Source organism: Notolepis coatsorum, assembly GCF_963971535.1.
Source record: "Notolepis coatsorum genome assembly, chromosome: 10".
Lineage (NCBI taxonomy): Eukaryota > Metazoa > Chordata > Actinopteri > Aulopiformes > Paralepididae > Notolepis > Notolepis coatsorum.
The window spans coordinates 126,476,534-126,495,836 of NC_140174.1; the positions used below are offsets into that span (position 1 = coordinate 126,476,534).

General features: G+C 42.1%; 1 protein-coding gene across 1 annotated transcript in view; it reads left to right on the top strand.

Moving 5' to 3' along the window:
* LOC311235714 (cGMP-dependent protein kinase 2-like) overlaps positions 1-19,303 on the top strand; it is a gene marked incomplete at both ends in the record, with an annotated part of 38,263 nt that overhangs the window by 13,836 nt on the left and 5,124 nt on the right. The window contains 7 exon segments of the mRNA XM_084323180.1: positions 1,833-1,869; positions 1,871-1,990; positions 4,443-4,579; positions 6,645-6,734; positions 14,485-14,626; positions 16,930-17,093; positions 17,662-17,784. Of these exon segments, the coding sequence (XP_084179306.1) occupies positions 1,833-1,869; positions 1,871-1,990; positions 4,443-4,579; positions 6,645-6,734; positions 14,485-14,626; positions 16,930-17,093; positions 17,662-17,784 (813 nt within the window).

The following is a 19,303-nucleotide window of genomic DNA, read 5'->3' on the forward strand; positions in this document are numbered from 1 at the left end:
ATCCCAGCCAAGTAGGTCCATTACTCTAGAACCTATACTAACCCACATCCCAGCAAAGTAGGTCCATTACTCTAGAACCTATACTAACCCACATCCCAGCCAAGTAGGTCCATTACTCTAGAACGTATTCTAACCCATATCCCAGCCAAGTAGGTCCATTACTCTAGAACCTATACTAACCCATATCCCAGCCAAGTAGGTCCATTACTCTAGTCTAGAACCTATACTAACCCACATCCCAGCCAAGTAGGTCCATTACTCTAGAACGTATTCTAACCCATATCCCAGCCAAGTAGGTCCATTACTCTAGTCTAGAACCTATACTAACCCATATTCCAGCCAAGTAGGTCCATTACTCTAGAACGTATTCTAACCCATATCCCAGCCAAGTAGGTCCATTACTCTAGAACCTATACTAACCCATATCCCAGCCAAGTAGGTCCATTACTCTAGTCTAGAACCTATACTAACCCATATCCCAGCCAAGTAGGTCCATTACTCTAGAACCTATACTAACCCATATCCCAGCCAAGTAGGTCCATTACTCTAGTCTAGAACCTATACTAACCCATATCCCAGCCAAGTAGGTCCATTACTCTAGAACCTATACTAACCCACATCCCAGCAAAGTAGGTCCATTACTCTAGAATCTATACTAACCCACATCCCAGCCAAGTAGGTCCATTACTCTAGAACCTATACTAACCCACATCCCAGCCAAGTAGGTCCATTACTCTAGAATCTATACTAACCCACATCCCAGCCAAGTAGGTCCATTACTCTAGAACCTATACTAACCCACATCCCAGCCAAGTAGGTCCATTACTCTAGAACGTATTCTACCCCACATCCCAGCCAAGTAGGTCCATTACTCTAGAACGTATTCTACCCCACATCCCAGCCAAGTAGGTCCATTACTCTAGAACCTATACTAACCCACATCCCAGCAAAGTAGGTCCATTACTCTAGAACGTATTCTAACCCATATCCCAGCCAAGTAGGTCCATTACTCTAGAACCTATACTAACCCATATCCCAGCCAAGTAGGTCCATTACTCTAGTCTAGAACCTATACTAACCCACATCCCAGCCAAGTAGGTCCATTACTCTAGTCTAGAACCTATACTAACCCATATTCCAGCCAAGTAGGTCCATTACTCTAGAACCTATACTAACCCATATTCCAGCCAAGTAGGTCCATTACTCTAGAACGTATTCTAACCCATATCCCAGCCAAGTAGGTCCATTACTCTAGAACCTATACTAACCCATATCCCAGCCAAGTAGGTCCATTACTCTAGTCTAGAACCTATACTAACCCATATCCCAGCCAAGTAGGTCCATTACTCTAGAACCTATACTAACCCATATCCCAGCCAAGTAGGTCCATTACTCTAGTCTAGAACCTATACTAACCCATATCCCAGCCAAGTAGGTCCATTACTCACTCTCTGGAGCAGAACTGACTGGTAGGAGGAGCGGTAGCTCCTTTAGAGAAATATCCTCTGAAATAACAGTGTTTTCAGGACCACGGACAGCTCCCATCTGCATCACTGGAGTTCTGTCTGCATCGCAAGTTAATCAGCTGCTGAATTTGCTAAATCTCAGGTGTTTTCAGGGGAGAAAGAATAATTCTTTATTGCTGTAAAAATAAATGTGTCATTGGCATAATTCTGTCACTTTATATTATGTTTAAAATCGACCTCTATGTATTTCAAGACCATTGCCTCTCTCTCTACCCAGGAAATCAATGTCGTGCCATCCGATCCAGCCTCTGTCCCCAGACCTGATCCAGCCTCTGTCCCCAGACCTGATCCAGCCTCTGTCCCCAGACCTGATCCAGCCTCTGTCCCCAGACCTCATCCAGCCTCTGTCCCCAGACCTCATCCAGCTCCAGGAGAAGGTGTCGCCATTCTCTGCCTCCATGCCTTTTGAGAACCTCGAGATCGTCACCACTCTAGGGGTCGGCGGCTTCGGTCGAGTGGAATTGGTGAGACTAATCAACACAACGCTGAATACCCAAAGGTCAAGAGGTCACAGAGATCTTCGGGACTGTGTACTGTATACTATTATTATTATTAGTAGTAGTATTATTGATAGAATATACTGCCATTCCACTGTTATTGATCATCAACAAACATGCTAACGTTTCTGCTTGGTGGTCACTCTCTGATGAAGCATTTTGTTGACTAAAGGAGATTAGTCCTGCAGATATGTGCTCTGTGCTGAGTATTGGATGTTACTAAATTACTTTGGTTTAGCACCAGTGTGCGTGTGTGTGTGTGTGTGTGTGTGTGTGTGTGTGTGTGTGTGCGTGTGCGTGTGTGTGAGCGTGTGTGTGTAAATCTGCTATAGGCTTTTGACATGGATTAGGCTAATTTGCTTTAACAATCCTGAATCCTGAGCCCATATATCTGATATCGAGATGTTCACTTTCTTTTTTTTATCCACTTTTTCTCCTCTTTTTCAATTTTTTCTCCCATCCCAATTTTCACTGTGCCAATTCTTCCCTCCCCTGTCTTGAACGTTGCTCGCATATGCCCCCCACAGGTCGGTTGTAGGGAGGATAGAAGCCTATCACATGTCCCCTCCGATACACAAGGAGGCAGCTTGTCACATCTTTTCACCTGCCAGCGCGGACTCTCGTTGTCGAGGTGTAACGTGTGGGAGGCTCACACTACCCCCGCCATTTCCTGTCTCTGCTGTGCAGGCGTCCCCCAACCGACCTGTAGCAGTCGCTGTCCACAACGTCCAGATTACCACCCATCGACTTCCACCCGCTAACTCTGCCAATTGAGTTAGTATGACGGCCGGCCAAAGCCGGAGGCAACGGCGACAGCCGGATTCGAACCCGGTGTCTCTTGCGTTAGTGACAAGCGCAACGTCCGCTGCGCCACCCAGCCGCCCTAAGAGATGTTCACTTTCTAATATCAGTATCTGCCCTAAAAATCTGTCTGGCTCTATGATTATACAGGTACATGTTCTGCTTCGGAACTGAGAACTACTATAGACGTCACTAGAGTGAAGCTGATTTGGGTATAAAACCTAAAACAAACATTCTGCAGATCCACAAAATCAGCCTCCTGTTCACCATTATACCTGATGACATCACAAGTTATACCTGATGACATCACAAGTTATACCTGATGACATCACAAGTTATACTTGATGACATCACAAGTTATACCTGATGACATCACAAGTTATACCTGATGACATCACAAGAGAGAGTAGGAGTATAGTCGTTATTGGCCGCCATGCGTTGAGTGCCAACAACGAGTAAACTCGTTATGATCGTTATTTCTTTTATTCGCTATTGGCATTCATAATTCATCCAGGAAGCCTCCGGGAGCCAGCTGGACCCTGTCTGATATTGCAACGCCTCAATACCGCTGCCTGGTGGATTTCGGGCAAGTTACACTCCACAATAAACCGGAAGTGACGCTCGGTGCATCGGGGGAAAAGCTCCGCCAGAGATATGTTGTTATGTGGATCAATATACACATATATCGAGTGCATTGGATCGCTTTCGAGATGCAAGAATCAATATGCTTTCGCCGTTTATTGCGTCATACAAACAGAAAATGGATCTAGCAGATCGACGTCAAATAATAGGATTTTTCTTTCTCCAGACGCATCGGCCAGAGGTAAGAGGAATCTAACGTTATTTCCAGCTCGATTCTCCACTTATTTCATTGCAATCTGTCCGATCAACGTATGGTGTCTTACTAAAGAAAGCCGTTAGTGACAATCAAGGAATCATAAACGACCCCCCCCCCCCTTTCCTTCACGCATGATGGAGCATAATGTATAGCCATCATATGCATTTGAACATTTTAATATAGCGTGTATAGGGACGAAACGCCAATCGATAATGTATAATACGCGTCGGGGCCTATAACGCGCGTTCTAGGAATTACTGCTATACACTCTAAAAACATACTTATATTCTCGACGGTACTAACACGACAATGTATGAATGGAAAAATATAACGTTCCCACATCCAGAACGATAGATACCTGATGTTGAATGGGCCATAGTAATGTCGATATAGCTATAATATTTAAAAAGGTATAGCCCTGCAAAGAAGGTGAGCCACTCCATAGGGTTACAGCACTGGCAGAGAGTGGTAAAGATGGGAATACTGCATGGCACCCAATGTGTTAAGTAACCTTCAGATGCAACGCGTTTCTGTGATATACTGTAATAAAATAATAGAACTGACGACAAACATTGAACTAATGTAAATTGTATCACAATGTGTTGCTTTATAAATGGAGTCTGCTGGTTCTGTTCTGTTCTCCTGCTGGTTGTGTTCTGTTCTCCTGCTGGTTGTGTTCCCCTGCTCTGGTTGTGTTCCCCATGCTGGTTGGGTTCCCCTGCTCTGGTTGTGTTCCCCTACTCTGGTTGTGTTCCCCATGCTGGTTGTGTTCCCCCGCAGGTTAGACTGAAGAATGAAGACGTGACATTTGCCTTGAAGGTGATGAAGAAGAAGCACATTGTGGACAACAGACAGGAGGAACACATCCACTCAGAGAGGACGATCCTGGCCGAGTCCCGCTCGCCCTTCATCGTCAAGTCAGTCCATCCGTCCATTCAAATGTCTCTTTACTAGGGATGTCCGATATTATCGGCCTACCTATATTATCGGCCGATATTGGCATTAAAATGTAATATCGGAAATTATCGGTATCGACATTTTTTAAATTATTTTTATTTTTATTTTTACATTTATTTAACCTTTATTTACCCAGGCAAGCAAGTAAGAACAAATTCTTATTTTATTTATTGTGAAAAGTATGCATAATGTTGTGTTAATTCCACGACAAGAGATATGTAAAGTTAATTACCTGAAATTATTACGTTTTTTGACCCTGCATATACCGGTATATCTGTTGATATCGGTATCGGAAATTAAGAGTTGGACAATATCGGTATATCAGATATCGGTAAAAAAGCCAATATCGAACATCCCTATTCTTTACCCTTGTGTTGTTGTGGTCGAGACCACCCGTTGAAGACCACGCCTGACCCCAGATTAGATCAGGTCAAGATAGATTCAACTTTCTTTATTAGTTGTCATACAAAAAAATACTTTTATATGAAATGCTTTTTCCTGTTTTGCGCCTGAGAGTGTGCTAGATAAAAATAGATAAGTATAAAATAGAAAGTCAAAAGTACGTAAACAAGTGTAAACAAAAGTGTTCAATATAGGCTACATATATACGATATACAATACAGTAGAAAAAAATTAGTAACTGAGTTACAATACAATATACGGTACAATGCAGAACTGGGATGAGGTACAACTTAGGGTAAGGTGCAATGAGGTATGAGTTGTAGTGCAAATCTCTTTACCAATAAATATAAAGTGTGTTAAAGTGTCTAAAGTGGGTAAAGTGGGTGCTAGATTCACCAGCACGTCATTTATCCAATCAGGTGCCTTCTACTAGAGCACCAGCATGTCATTTATCCAATCAGGTGCCTTCTACTAGAGCACCAGCATGTCATTTATCCAATCAGGTGCCTTCTACTAGAGCACCAGCACGTAATTTATCCAATCAGGTGCCTTCTACTAGGCAGTGGTTCCCAAACTGTGGTGCGCGAGCGCCCTCTAGGTGGTGCGTGACATGAAAAGTTTATTTTTTTTCAATATAATTTCATACAAATCTTAGTCAAACCTTTAGTATTATGGATATTAAACATGCTGTCAGAGTACATGCATCCATGTTGTTGTGAACATTTTAATTAAATAAAGAAATTCCCTATCCATAGTCGCCGTAGGAAGAGATCAAATTTAAAATTAAATCTGTGCACGGAGACCAGCAACAATTTTTTCTAACAGAAACCCATTGGGGGGGGGGGGTGTCAGCTAGGTCGGGAGGTGACAGGGGGTGCACGGCCAAAAAAGTTTGGGAACCGCTGTACTAGAGCACCAGCACATCATTTATCCAATCAGGTGCCTTCTACTAGAGCACCAGCACGTCATTTATCCAATCAGGTGCCTTCCACTAGAGCACCAACACTTAAATTAATCCAATCAGGTGCCTTCTACTAGAGTACCAGCATGTAATTTATCCAATCAGGTGCATTCTACTAGAGCACCAGCACATAATTTATCCAATCAGGTGCCTTCTACTAGAGCACCAGGATGTCATTTATCCAATCAGGTGCCTTCTACTAGAGCACCAGGATGTCATTTATCCAATCAGGTGCCTTCTACTAGAGCACCAGGATGTAATTTATCCAATCAGGTGCATTCTACTAGAGCACCAGCACATAATTTATCCAATCAGGTGCATTCTACTAGAGCACCAGCACATAATTTATCCAATCAGGTGCCTTCTACTAGAGCACCAGGATGTAATTTATCCAATCAGGTGCACCAGCATGTAATTTATCCAATCAGGTGCCTTCTACTAGAGCACCAGCATGTAATTTATCCAATCAGGTGCCTTCTACTAGAGCACCAGCATGTAATTTATCCAATCAGGTGCCTTCTACTAGAGCACCAGCATGTAATTTATCCAATCAGGTGCCTTCCACGTGGGGCAAATGGGAAGTAGGGATGCATGCATGCAACATGTAAACAACAACATTCATTTTGTTTGTGTTATAATAATATGTCTCCCTCTTTCTCTAGACTGTATCGCACGTTTAAGGACGACAAGTATGTGTACATGCTGCTGGAAGCCTGTCTGGGTGGAGAGGTGTGGAGTCTGCTCAGAGACAGGTAGGACAGAGGCAGGACAGAGGCAGGACAGGGACATGGAACACGCCAACATGAACATCTTCTCCAGAGTCAAACGAGACGATAGATACCAGTCTCCTCTCTGTGCATTCAGTAGAAAGCTATCTGTAAGATAGCCTAGCTTAGCACAAATGAATGGAAGCGGATACGGACCAGCTAGCCCAGCTGTTGGCCAAGAAACCCCTCTCCCAAAGTTATAAGCTTTAAGCTCATCCATATCCGCTTCCATCCATTCATTCACTGAGCATTTAAATATTCTCTTAGTGCCGGTTCTCAAAGCACAGACCTGCGTGGACCCCAGGAAGAATAGCTGCTGTGATGCTGTAGCAGCTAATAGAGATCCTAACACTACACACATTTAGATGAAATCCACAACTTCTGGATTATGAAACCCATTTATTCTGGTGCCAGAATCAGCCAACTAAGCTAGAGGACTGAAACAGAGAGGTATACTGCTAGAATGTTTAGGGCACAAAAATGCGGGACCCTCTAAAGCCTACATAGACAAAAGTAATATTTTTGCCAATTCTGAGCTTATTCTTTGAGTCAGTATCAAGTGTTATACCTTTTATGATTCACAGGAACCTACCCTTTATTTCTGGGGCACCATCATCAGTGATGCCACAGATTACTTGTAAAAGTAATCCGATTACTGATTACTGATTACTCCTTTAAAAAGTAATCCAAGTTACTTTACTGATTACTTGATTATCAGAGTAACTTAGTTACTTTGAAAGTAACTAGGTTACGAAGTCGTCGTCGTTCCCCCAACAGTTTTTTTTAAACGCTTTATTGAAAGTGCATAAATTGTTTTTAACTTGTTTCTCTGCACATAACGTAAATTGTTAAACTAGTGCTTCAGCTTCTGTACCATCAAGTATGGTAAAGCAACAGTCTATGATGCTCACAGCATTAGAGCAGCCAGCCAGTGGTTTTACAAAACCAGTGTATCCATTCACATCTAACAAATGCAGGCTGAACTATTCAATTGTTTTTATAAATGTCTCTCTATAAACATACAATCAGTCTCTCTTTAACATGTAAATTAACTGTAAATCTGGCAAATAAGAGCTTTTGCTCTGCCACCATCAAATATACATTAATCAAAAGGGAAAGAAACAATCTCTCTCTTTTGCTGTTTGGCTGGCCTCCGAGTCCTCCTGTACCTAGTCGAAGTGTCGGCTAGTGTTGTGATTCCAGATGCTTTCAATGCAATTGGATGTGCTGTTTTTAGCGGTAGACAGTATTTTGACTGAGGCTACGTTTAGACGAGCGTTTTGGGGTGGAAGTCTGAACAGAAACCGCAAAAGTCTTCTTGCGGTTTCACTTTTAATTTTGCGTTTAGACAAGCGTTTTGGGGTGGAATTCTCAGACGAATGCAGACGAGGCTGTAACAACGGAGCCCTGCTGTCACACGATTGGCGCATATGTCACATGACGTGCTGTGAAGACCCGCCCTACTCTGCCTCTGATTCGCAGACTGTGGATGGGGAATGTGATTGGACCAAAGCAGAGTCACTCACAGACAGCTTCCAGTCACGCCGCGGGACACATTCTTGTGTAACCCTTTCACTGCCACACTACGTCACTCCCAAATAAGAAAAACAGCTCAAAATGTATTTTTGACTGTCGAAAACGAAATAAAATACTGCATTCCGCCTGCATTATGAATTTATGATGAGATAGTAACGAAATAGTAACGCACAGCCACTTGGACAAGTAACTGCAATCAGATTACTGGCTTTTAAAGATTAACGCGTTAGATTACTATTTTCGGGGAAAAGTAATCAGATTACAATAACGCGTTACTTAGTAACGCGTTACCGGCATCACTGACCATCATACATTACCTTTGTGTGAACATACAATATTTGACATAAAAGAAAATGCCCAGTGAAAATACCTTGTGTTCTGTTGAATAACTGCATAGTTTACCCAGGAATTATTATTTCTTCAACATGGAACGTTAACACATACAAAACAACCATAAATATATTGACTATCCTACAAAAAAGAGCAATAAGAGTAATAAACAATTATTATAACACTACCTCTTGCATACTGCACCTCATGTGACACTGTGAATAATGTGAATATTCCTCAGCTAGTCAGATAGTAAATTATATTGACCATATTGATCAAATTGTTTACACTGCCTGTGTTGTCTTTTACTACCTGTATACTGTGTTGTTTTACTACCTGTACCCCTCCCCCCCTCCCCCCCATGCTGCTATGATGCCTGAATTTCCCCAAGGGGATCAATAAAGGAATATCTTATCTTAGGATATCGGGACCACACACACAAACTGTTTCTACAATCACACATTTTGAAGTTCATTGATATGGTAAACTTTAAAACTCTGCATGTTATGTACAAAGCAAGAAATAATCAATTATTACCGAAATAATCAATTACTTGACCTCAGAGGACCATTGAACTTAAAAAAAACCTGAAAATAATGTGTATCTCCTCTTACGGAGCCACCCTGTGGAATGGGCTAGAGGATGAATTAAAATATTGTGAAAACATAAATCAATTCAAATCTAGACTAAAAAAATTAATATTTGATAGGTACAGAAGGGAAGAAGAGCTTTAATTGCATTGTTCCACCCCTCAGGGTCGGTACCGACCCCAAAATGAGTGATGCAAAAAATGTGCGATTTTAAAATCAAACGTTTTCAAGTATTAACATCACTAACATATCACAAAAGCATGTAGAATGTATATTATCATCAATACGTTAGTTTAGCAATAGGTTAAAAGTGTCATTATATCGTTTTAAGTTTTCGATTTGCTGAAGTCTATTCCAAGACGGCGACCATTTTGGAAAATTTGAATCATGGGAATTGTAGTTTTTTGCGGCCATTTTGTCGAGGGGATGCATATCTGTGGATCAGCGTTGGAATTTTGCCGAACTACACTTCCTGGCAGATACTATGGGGGATAATAAGCCACAAAAGGTAATGTTTTTGACAAATATTGAAACGCAGTTAGTTTCTCCTCCCTATTGTTAGCATGTAGCAACAATTAGATCTGAAATTAGTTTCAAAATGGTTGCACTGTGGTGAAAATAAAAAGGTACAGTAAATTACAGTAGATGTCATTATCTGTTCTTATGCACGCCTGGTGATACTAAATCCAAATTGAACTCGGGCATTTGAAAGATAATATATGTATATATATATATAAATGTGCGAATTGGCTATAATAAGGTAATTTATAAGCATCTATTCTATATTCTATAATAATATTTCAAATTGCATTGGTCCGGATGGGAGAATTCAGTACTGTATCTACAGAACCTTCGGTTTTATCATCTTCCCTTTATTAATTTCCTTAGATTCTTTTTACACATGATCTCAAGAAGGTACTGAACAACATCAGTGGCAGTTTTTTAAGTTTGGTCATTATTATCTTGGTGTTATTCACTGTCAAAGATGCAAAGAAAATTCATAATTCATATTCTCCTTTGTTTCATCACAATTTAAGCAAGCCTAGTAATAGACACAATATTTCCGACACTGTGAATACATTCCCTGAGGTCCATAGATGTACCTAGATACCAAGAATATGCAAATAGTCCTTGTAGAAGTGGAGCAATATTCCATTTACCTAGGTATATATTTTATGCGGATTTTCACATTGTGTGGAACAGGTTAATAAAAAAATGAAATACGTTTGATACTGTATTGTACGTTATATCATATTACATTATATAATCATATTATAATTCATTTGTATATTATATTGAACTATATTTGCAGTATATGCTATTCTATTATGGTACTATATTATATTGTATATATCATGTACTATATATCTCACATCACATTATATATGTGCTGTATACACTATTATGTACTATATACTATTATATACTGCAGGTATACTATACTGTAATGTGTACTGTAATGTGTACTATATGTATGTACTATGTATGTATGTCCAAAGAAGTGGACAAAGAATTCAGAGAAGAACAAGCGGGTTTCCGACAGGACAGATCATGTACAGATCACATTGCCACCCTTCGCATTATCATAGAACAGACCCTGGAATGGAACACATCTCTCCACCTCACATTCATCGACTTCCACAAAGCATTCGACAGTCTAGACAGAGACACTATATGATATAATAAGCCGCGTTTTTTCTTCCTTCTTCCCAAGATGCACAGATATATAGATAGATAGAGAGATAGAGAGATAGAGAGATAGAGAGATAGATGCAGTGTGCTTGTTTTGCAGTGAATGAATGCTGCGAGCAGTGGTAAGGTAATAATAGTATTGACGTGGCATTGATCCATTGATCCAATGCCGTGCGCCTCGGTAATAATAATAAGCCGTGTTTTTTCTTACTTCTTCCCAAGATGCACAGTTAGATATATAGATAGAGAGATAGAGAGATAGAGAGATAGATAGAGAGATTAGATGCAGTGTGCTTGTTTTGCAGTGAGTGCTGCGAGCAGTGGTAATAATAATCACTTCCTATATTTGGTTCGCGTTTGGTTCGATGAAGCCGAACCGAGACCGACGTTTTCAGGCGGACCAGAGTTCACCTCTTTGGTCCGCAAACCGAGTTCGACACGCATTCACACAAACCCGAAAAACCGGACTATCGAATTCTGGTCCGAAAGTCCGGACAAAACAGCCCCTGTGTGAAAGCGACCTTAACCTCTTGCGATACTACCGGCGTTCGCTTGAGACTCTGTTTATACTTTGGCAAAAGAAAGATGGCGGCGTGATCGGATTTACCGAATGGACTAAGAGCCTGTGACTTGTACCCATTCTTAAATTGCGAGTATACATGGTCTAATATGTTCTCGCCTCTGGTGGGACAGGTCACATGCTGATAGAAATTCGGCAACACCTTTTTAAGACGCGCGCTGTTGAAATCGCCCAGAACCAAAATGGCAGCGTCAACATTAGCTATCTGTAGTTTATTTACCTCGTTGTGTAGCTTTGAAAGTGCGGCCCCAGTGTTCGCTTGTGGTGGGATATATACTCCGATCATGATGATGGACGTTAGCTCCCTCGGGAGAAAGAAGGGTTGGCATTTGATGGTGATATACTCTAGGTCTGGGGAGCAGTGGTTAGACAATTCCTTTGCGTTGCCTATATCGCACCACTCCTTGTTTACCATGAAAGCAATGCCGCCTCCTTTCGTCTTTTGTGACTCTTCTGCCGTTCGGTCCTTGCGGAGAACGAAGAAGTGATCTGCCGGTTCTATTGCATGATTTGGGACGTCTGGAGACAGCCAAGTTTCTGTGAAACAGAGGACGTTGCAGTCCCGAATGTCCCTCTGGAATTGGATCCGTGCTCTGATGTCGTCCAGTTTATTTCCTATCGATTGCACATTGGCCAACAATATGCTGGGCAATGTGGTTCTGTGTCGTTTGGATCTCAATCTATTTCGGACGCCGGCTCTTCTACCTTGCCGTCGCGCCTTCTCCTTGCCTCGGCCACAACAAAGGATCTCGGCGGGCCACTGCTGTTGTTCAGAGTTCAGAGTTTGGAGCAGAAACATGTAGAACCACAAAAGCAACCTCAAACAAACTGCAAACCTTCATAAACAGATGCTTACGACACATCCTGGGAATCTACTGGCCAAACACCATCACAAACGAACAGCTCTGGCAAACCACTCAACAAGAACCACTTGAAACCCTAATCAAACGCAGGAAATGGGTCTGGATTGGACACACCCTGAGAAAACCATCCTCCAACACAACCAGGCAGGCCTTAACCTGGAACCCACAGGGGAAGAGAAAGCCAGGAAGACCCAGAAACAGCTGGAGAAGGTCTGTCGAGGCGGATCTCAAGGAAGAAAGAACATCATGGAAGGAAGCAGAGAAAATCGCCCAACACCGAACAAGCTGTAGAGATTTCATGAATGACCTATGCTCCCCAAAGAGCAAAAGGGTTTAACTAACTAATGTATGTATGTAAATGAAAAAACGAAAAGAAAAGAAACGTAAGTCTTCAGGGGTAGGGCCCGACAAGCCTAGTGCTTCTCCCTAGCCCTTTTCGGACAATTGGACAATGCTGCAATAGCAGCTGGTAAAACGTTGACGATTTATGGAATGACCGTTGTTATGTGTCCAAAACCAGAAATAAAAAATAACTGAACTGAACTGAACGTTCTATTTATGTGTTTTGAACCTCCATGTGAGATTTGGTGCAAATACACCTCATCCTCAGCGAGTGACGGCCTTTTATTTGGATATTGTTTTGGGTGTTTTTTAGCAGACAATGTGAAAATACATACATTTTGGTGTTGCCCCAATATTTGGCGCAATATCTCCCTGCAATCCCCCCCCCCGCCCACACACACACAAAAGGCCCCCCTCCCTGCATCTTATCCAAATAACATAGTTACACACGTGAATCACCAACAGGTGATTTTCATTCAAGCTGCACAATAAATTATATAGTAGTTCAAAAAGCGAGTAAAGCAAGCTTAAAACTAGCTAAGGAAATAGTAAAAGGAAATTGAAAGAGTTCAGCTTCAGAATGAATCAGTAGATTGAGGGCTAGATCCACAAAGAATGGATTGCACAGTGTTAATTGCACCCTTACTTACAATTCATTATGAATTGAAAATGGGGGACCCTGATGTAAACAAGACGAAAGTCTTTCTCTGGTCTGCATCTCCTTAACACTTTGTATGCCACGCCGGGTTTTCCTTTTTACCCTCTTGATGCCACCATCCACTCCCAATGTTAACGTTAATATCGCCTAATCTATGTTTTAAATTATGGCTATGTGTCTAATCTGCCCATCGCTTATCAAAGAATCATTTTCCAGTCAACATTGGCAAGGCAGATTGTATTTTTATCGCTTCATTTCCGTTTGATAGCATTTTGAAAATCACCCGTTTTCCGGGGAAAAACAACCCATTCTATGATAATCGCCTTTTACTGGAATATTCCAGAACGTTGTCATTTCTCGGTCTATTTATGAATCGTTTTCAAATAAACGCTAGATGATCGATAGTATATGTGTGCGCACGCACGTGAGCTCGTGCCGTGCGCTGATAATCGCTGCTATTATTTCCTCATGGCTTTTACAGTCAAAACAGCTATATCACATATAATGGAAACGCTTATATCTCCGTGAAAACGAGTCTGATTATCCTAACACTGATAACATAGATTCCTTACCGGACATCAGATGGTATCCAAATGGTATATTCCAATTCCTGATCACCATTCGAAAAAATCGATAAGTGTATTGATCCAACGTGTATACAGTAGAACGAACACATGATTCCCCGCGGCTCAGAGGCTCCAGAATGAACTCTGGTAACCCCGGCTGCATCAGTGAGAAGTAAAATGCGGAGTCAGAAATCCGTTCTCCCATTCACTTTCATTGAGTCCATTCCAAAAGGGTGATTTACCATCTGGGAGACGATAGGGGGCGCTTTTTTCACATCTGATCGCCGGCGGTCCCTGGATCTCCAACGGTAGGCTCGCGTGATGCAATATGATTTCAGATCGCTAAAAAAAGAAAAAGAAAAAAAAACACCAGAGAATAGCCGTGACGTGACATTCAACGGTCGGGGCGTAAACCCGAATAAAGCCGTGAGTGGCGCTCAAAGTGTTAACAATTGTGTGTATTGAGCCGTACTGTATTGTACCCATTCTGCAATCTGTTAATAACATTTTCATTCAATCAATCACCGCACAGTCTATATAAAATAAATTATACATTTGCCTCATTCTCTTGTCCGCAGGGGGAGTTTCGACGACTCCACGACCAGATTCTGTGTGGGCTGTGTCACCGAGGCCTTCTCCTACCTCCACCACAGTGGGGTCGTCTACAGAGACCTGAAGCCTGAGAACCTCATGCTGGATGCAGAGGGATACATCAAGCTGGTGAGATGTGTTTGTTGTTAGTGTTTCCTGTCATGATAACCATGGTTTAGGGCTGTCCCCGACTAAGGATTTGGATAGTCGACTTTGATTGGCCGAAATTTGCCGATAGTCAACTGGTAGGTGCCAGATATGAAACAGACCCAGGAGCAAAAAAAATGTATATATATATATAATGTATTATTATTTTAAATTTTTTATCATTTCATTTGGGCTGTGGGGGTGCTTAATGGCTGAAGGAGTCGACTGAACGCTTCTTGTCCTCTGCGAAAGCATGCAATTGGTCCACTGATGGATACATCTTGATATTTGTCTAGTCTAGTGTGTTCATTAGATGGGTGAAATCGCCTTTCAGTGCCTCTGTGCCCATTTTCTTAGGCAGCTAGTTGGTATGCGCGCCATTAGTGTTAGCCACGCCTCTAGGCCTCTTTGCTTTTGGAAAGAATGATAAAAAAAAAATTTAAATAAAAAATTATATATATACCAGGTATATATATTTTTTTTTTGCATTTGACTAAGAGGTTGGCAGTTGACTACGGCTCCTTTCGATCAATTAGTCGAATATTCAACTAATCGGGTCAGCCCTACCATGGTTACAGATATAGTTATACAGATAATAGTTATATTGACTTATCTAACCATTAAGTTACACACACTATGGGTAATATCCCTACCAGACATCCCGAACATTCTGTCTATGACTCAGATCTACAGATACGATGGTCTGGGTAAAGTTTGTCATTTACATTTTATTAGATTTAACACAGAAGAAGAGGAAGTCTTTATTTGTCATGCAGATTTTTTTTAACATACACACATGCGATGGGCCAACCCACAGGAACACACACACACCATCAACATGTAATGGTCCACCATCGTCCAACATCAACATAGGGGTGATAGTGGCTAGGAGGTGTCTGGTAACCGGAAGGTTTCCGGTTCGATTCTGGCTTCTCCTGGCAGCGTGTGTCGAAGTATCCTTGAGCAAGACTTGATTATGTGGTTATGTGATTTATGATTATGTATATGTGTGCCTGCCATATGTGTGACTGCCTATACGGTGTTTATACATGTATAGCTTTGATTTGTCCCTGTACACTGTTTCTTATAGATGCACGGATGCCTAGTGTGAATGTACAGAATATGTTTTAAACTGTTTTTATATTAGCTTTAATGTCCTTCTATTTTTCTGTTTCTTTTCTGGCTTAAACATCTAGCCCAGGGACTACAACTGAAAACTAGCAACCCTGCTAATGTTGGCATATTTACAGTTTTTAATTTGTATTCATTTATAAATGTATAACTGTTGATTGATATTGAGAGAAAACGGGGTTTATTCAATGTATGTGATGTATAGATTGGGGGGAGATGGTAGCATGTAACGGTGCCAGAGAGGTCGAAGTGCATGCTGACGGTGGAAGCAGGAGATGGTGGTTCAGTAGAGCAGGGTGATTGTGAGCACCACACTGAGCAGGGCCGAATGTTGACATTCCTTGTAAGAACACATTGATAAGAGCGAGTGTGGGCCCACAGAGCAGGGCGGAGAGAGGTTCATCTTAATGAAACAGTAATGAAACGTTTTGAAATGTGTGAAAGGTTATTAGCAGTTGTCATGACAGCGCTGCACATGACAACCAGAAAGGGGTGGGCCGTCGTTGCTATGACGAAGATCCTATAAAGCTGACAGTGGTTCCGGGTAGGGCAGACTAAAATCTGACTGAGACTAAGAGGGAAGAAACCAGAAGAGACTCTCTCCTCTCATCACGGAGAGGGGGGGGGGGGGGGGAGGAAGAATGACACATCATCATTAGCTTCGGCTAACGCGAGGAGGGTTTAGGCTAAAGACCAGGCCTGACCACCATTGGACTGAATAGCAGGAGGACGATAGACTGAACACACCGAAAGATCATTAGAATAGACTTTTCAAGGACAATACAATCTGTTAACATCTGAGCTGAGGCTTCTGTTTATCAAATAAACAACGCTTCTCCTTGTAAGGTATTACGCTGTGTCAAAGTGTCGAATTCTTACGAAGGTGGAGAATTATTATGGTTTGCAGATCGCACTAACGGGGAGAGATAAGGATTGTATCAGCCAGTATCTGAGACGTCAGGACCATTAAAAGTACACAACGCAGAGGAGTGGATGGAGAGAGGATAACACAAGAAGACGTGATACTGGCCAGATTGATCAGAATATAACAATATGCACTGTCTCTGATCAAATAAACTGAGTAAATTAAAATTGAAAATGAGGCTCTCCCTCAACGAGTCCTGAGTTTAAATAGACTCTCCTCCTGCCGCCAGGTGGACTTTGGCTTCGCGAAGAAGATCCCGTGTGGCCAGAAGACCTGGACCTTCTGCGGGACTCCAGAGTACGTGGCTCCAGAGATCATCCTCAACAAAGGACACAACACCAGCGTGGACTTCTGGTCTCTGGGCATCCTGGTCTTCGAGCTCCTGACTGGCAGGTCGGTACCGACGCTCACCTGGACTTTCAGTCTGAACGACAAGGACTGAGACTAAACCGACCTCTCAGTCTGATCATAACGATGAGGACTGAGTCCCTAAACCGACCTCTCAGTCTGATCATAACAAGGACTGAGTCATTAAACCGACCTCTCAGTCTGGTCATAACAACAAGGACTGAGTCACTAAACCGACCTCTCAGTCTGGTCATAACAACAAGGACTGAGTCACTAAACCGACCTCTCAGTCTGATCATAACAACAAGGACTGAGTCCCTAAACCGACCTCTCAGTCTGGTCATAACAACAAGGACTGAGTCACTAAACCGACCTCTCAGTCTGGTCATAACAACAAGGACTGAGTCACTAAACCGACCTCTCAGTCTGGTCATAACAACAAGGACTGAGTCACTAAACCGACCTCTCAGTCTGGTCATAACGACGAGGACTGAGTCCCTAAACCGACCTCTCAGTCTGATCATAACGACAAGGACTGAGTCACTAAACCGACCTCTCAGTCTGGTCATAACGACGAGGACTGAGTCACTAAACCAATCTCTCCGTCCCACAGTCCTCCGTTCTCAGGCAGTGACCAGATGATGACGTACACCTTCATTCTGAAAGGCATAGAGAAGATGGACTTCCCCAAGAAGATCTCCAAGAGACCTGAGGACCTCATACGCAAACTGTGCCGGTAGGACTACATATCCCAGAGACCTGAGGACCTTGTACGCAAGCTGTGCAGGTAGGACTACATATCCCAGAGACCTGAGGACCTCATACACAAGCTGTGCAGGTAGGACTACATATCCCAGAGACCTGAGGACCTCATACGCAAACTGTGCAGGTAGGACTACATATCCCAGAGACCTGAGGACCTCATACGCAAGCTGTGCAGGTAGGACTACATATCCCAGAGATCTGAGGACCTCATACGCAAACTGTGCAGGTAGGACTACATATCCCAGAGACCTGAGGACCTCATACGCAAGCTGTGCAGGTAGGACTACATATCCCAGAGACATGAGGACCTCATACACAAGCTGTGCAGGTAGGACTACATATCCCAGAGACCTGAGGGCCTCGTACACAAGCTGTGCAGGTAGGACTACATATCCAGTACATGTAATAGGTATAGACTGAGCAGGTAGGACATACTTACATTTGTAAGAGATTTTGTTTATGTATGATATTGTGAGAAAGGGGCAGGACTAGATATGCATTTGCCTCCTTCTGCTCCTTCTCGAACTAATTTGTTTATCATTTAATGAAGAATGTAAGATTTCATTTTAAATTTGTTTCTTTAGTTTATAATTTTTTATTGTGTTTTTATATGGTTGACTGTTCGAGATAAAATAAACTTAACTCAACTTAACATATCCAGTACATGTAATAGGTATAGACTGAGCAGGTAGGACATACATATCAAGTACAGGTAATAGGTATAGACAGGGCCGGATTAACGACCGGGCCGACCGGGCCGCGGCCCGTGGGCCTCTAGTAATAATGAGAATAATTTTTTTTATTTATTTTTTTTGGAGGCCCCTCGTCACTAGAGGCCCCAACCTTTTATTTTTATTTTTTTTTAACTTTAATTTTTTATTGTTTGAGGCCACTCGTCACTATAGAGGCCTTTTGGAGGCCCCTCGTTACAAGAGGCCCCACATTTTCTTTTATTTTGTTTTAACTTTATTTTTTTATTTTTTTGGAGGCCGCTCGTCACTCGAGGCCTTTTGGAGGCCCCTCGTCACTAGAGGCCTTTTGGAGGCCCCTCGTCACTAGAGGCCCCAAATTTTTTTTTTTTTTTTTTTTACTTTTATTTTAAACATTTTTGGAGGCCCCTCGTCACTAGAGGCCCCACATTTTATTCAATTTTTTTTCTTATTTTGGAGATCGATGTCATACTGTGACACTGAATGAAAACATATTTCATCAACTAAAATATTTTAGTCAACAAAAATATTTCATCAACTAAAATATACAGTACGTCACACCCTGCCGTCTGCAAGTGGCTAATCTTGAGTATTTTTTTTCCTCTTCATAAGAGTTTGAGGTTTTCCGTTTGAGGTAAAAACAGCAATAAAAAGTCAAAACTTGCATCTCCACATCCCAGCCCCGACGCCTGAATACTTTTATCAACGGATTTCCAGTTCCGCGTTCGCGTTCTGCGCTCTGATTGGCCACTGACGTTTCTGGTAGCGCCAATCGTGTGA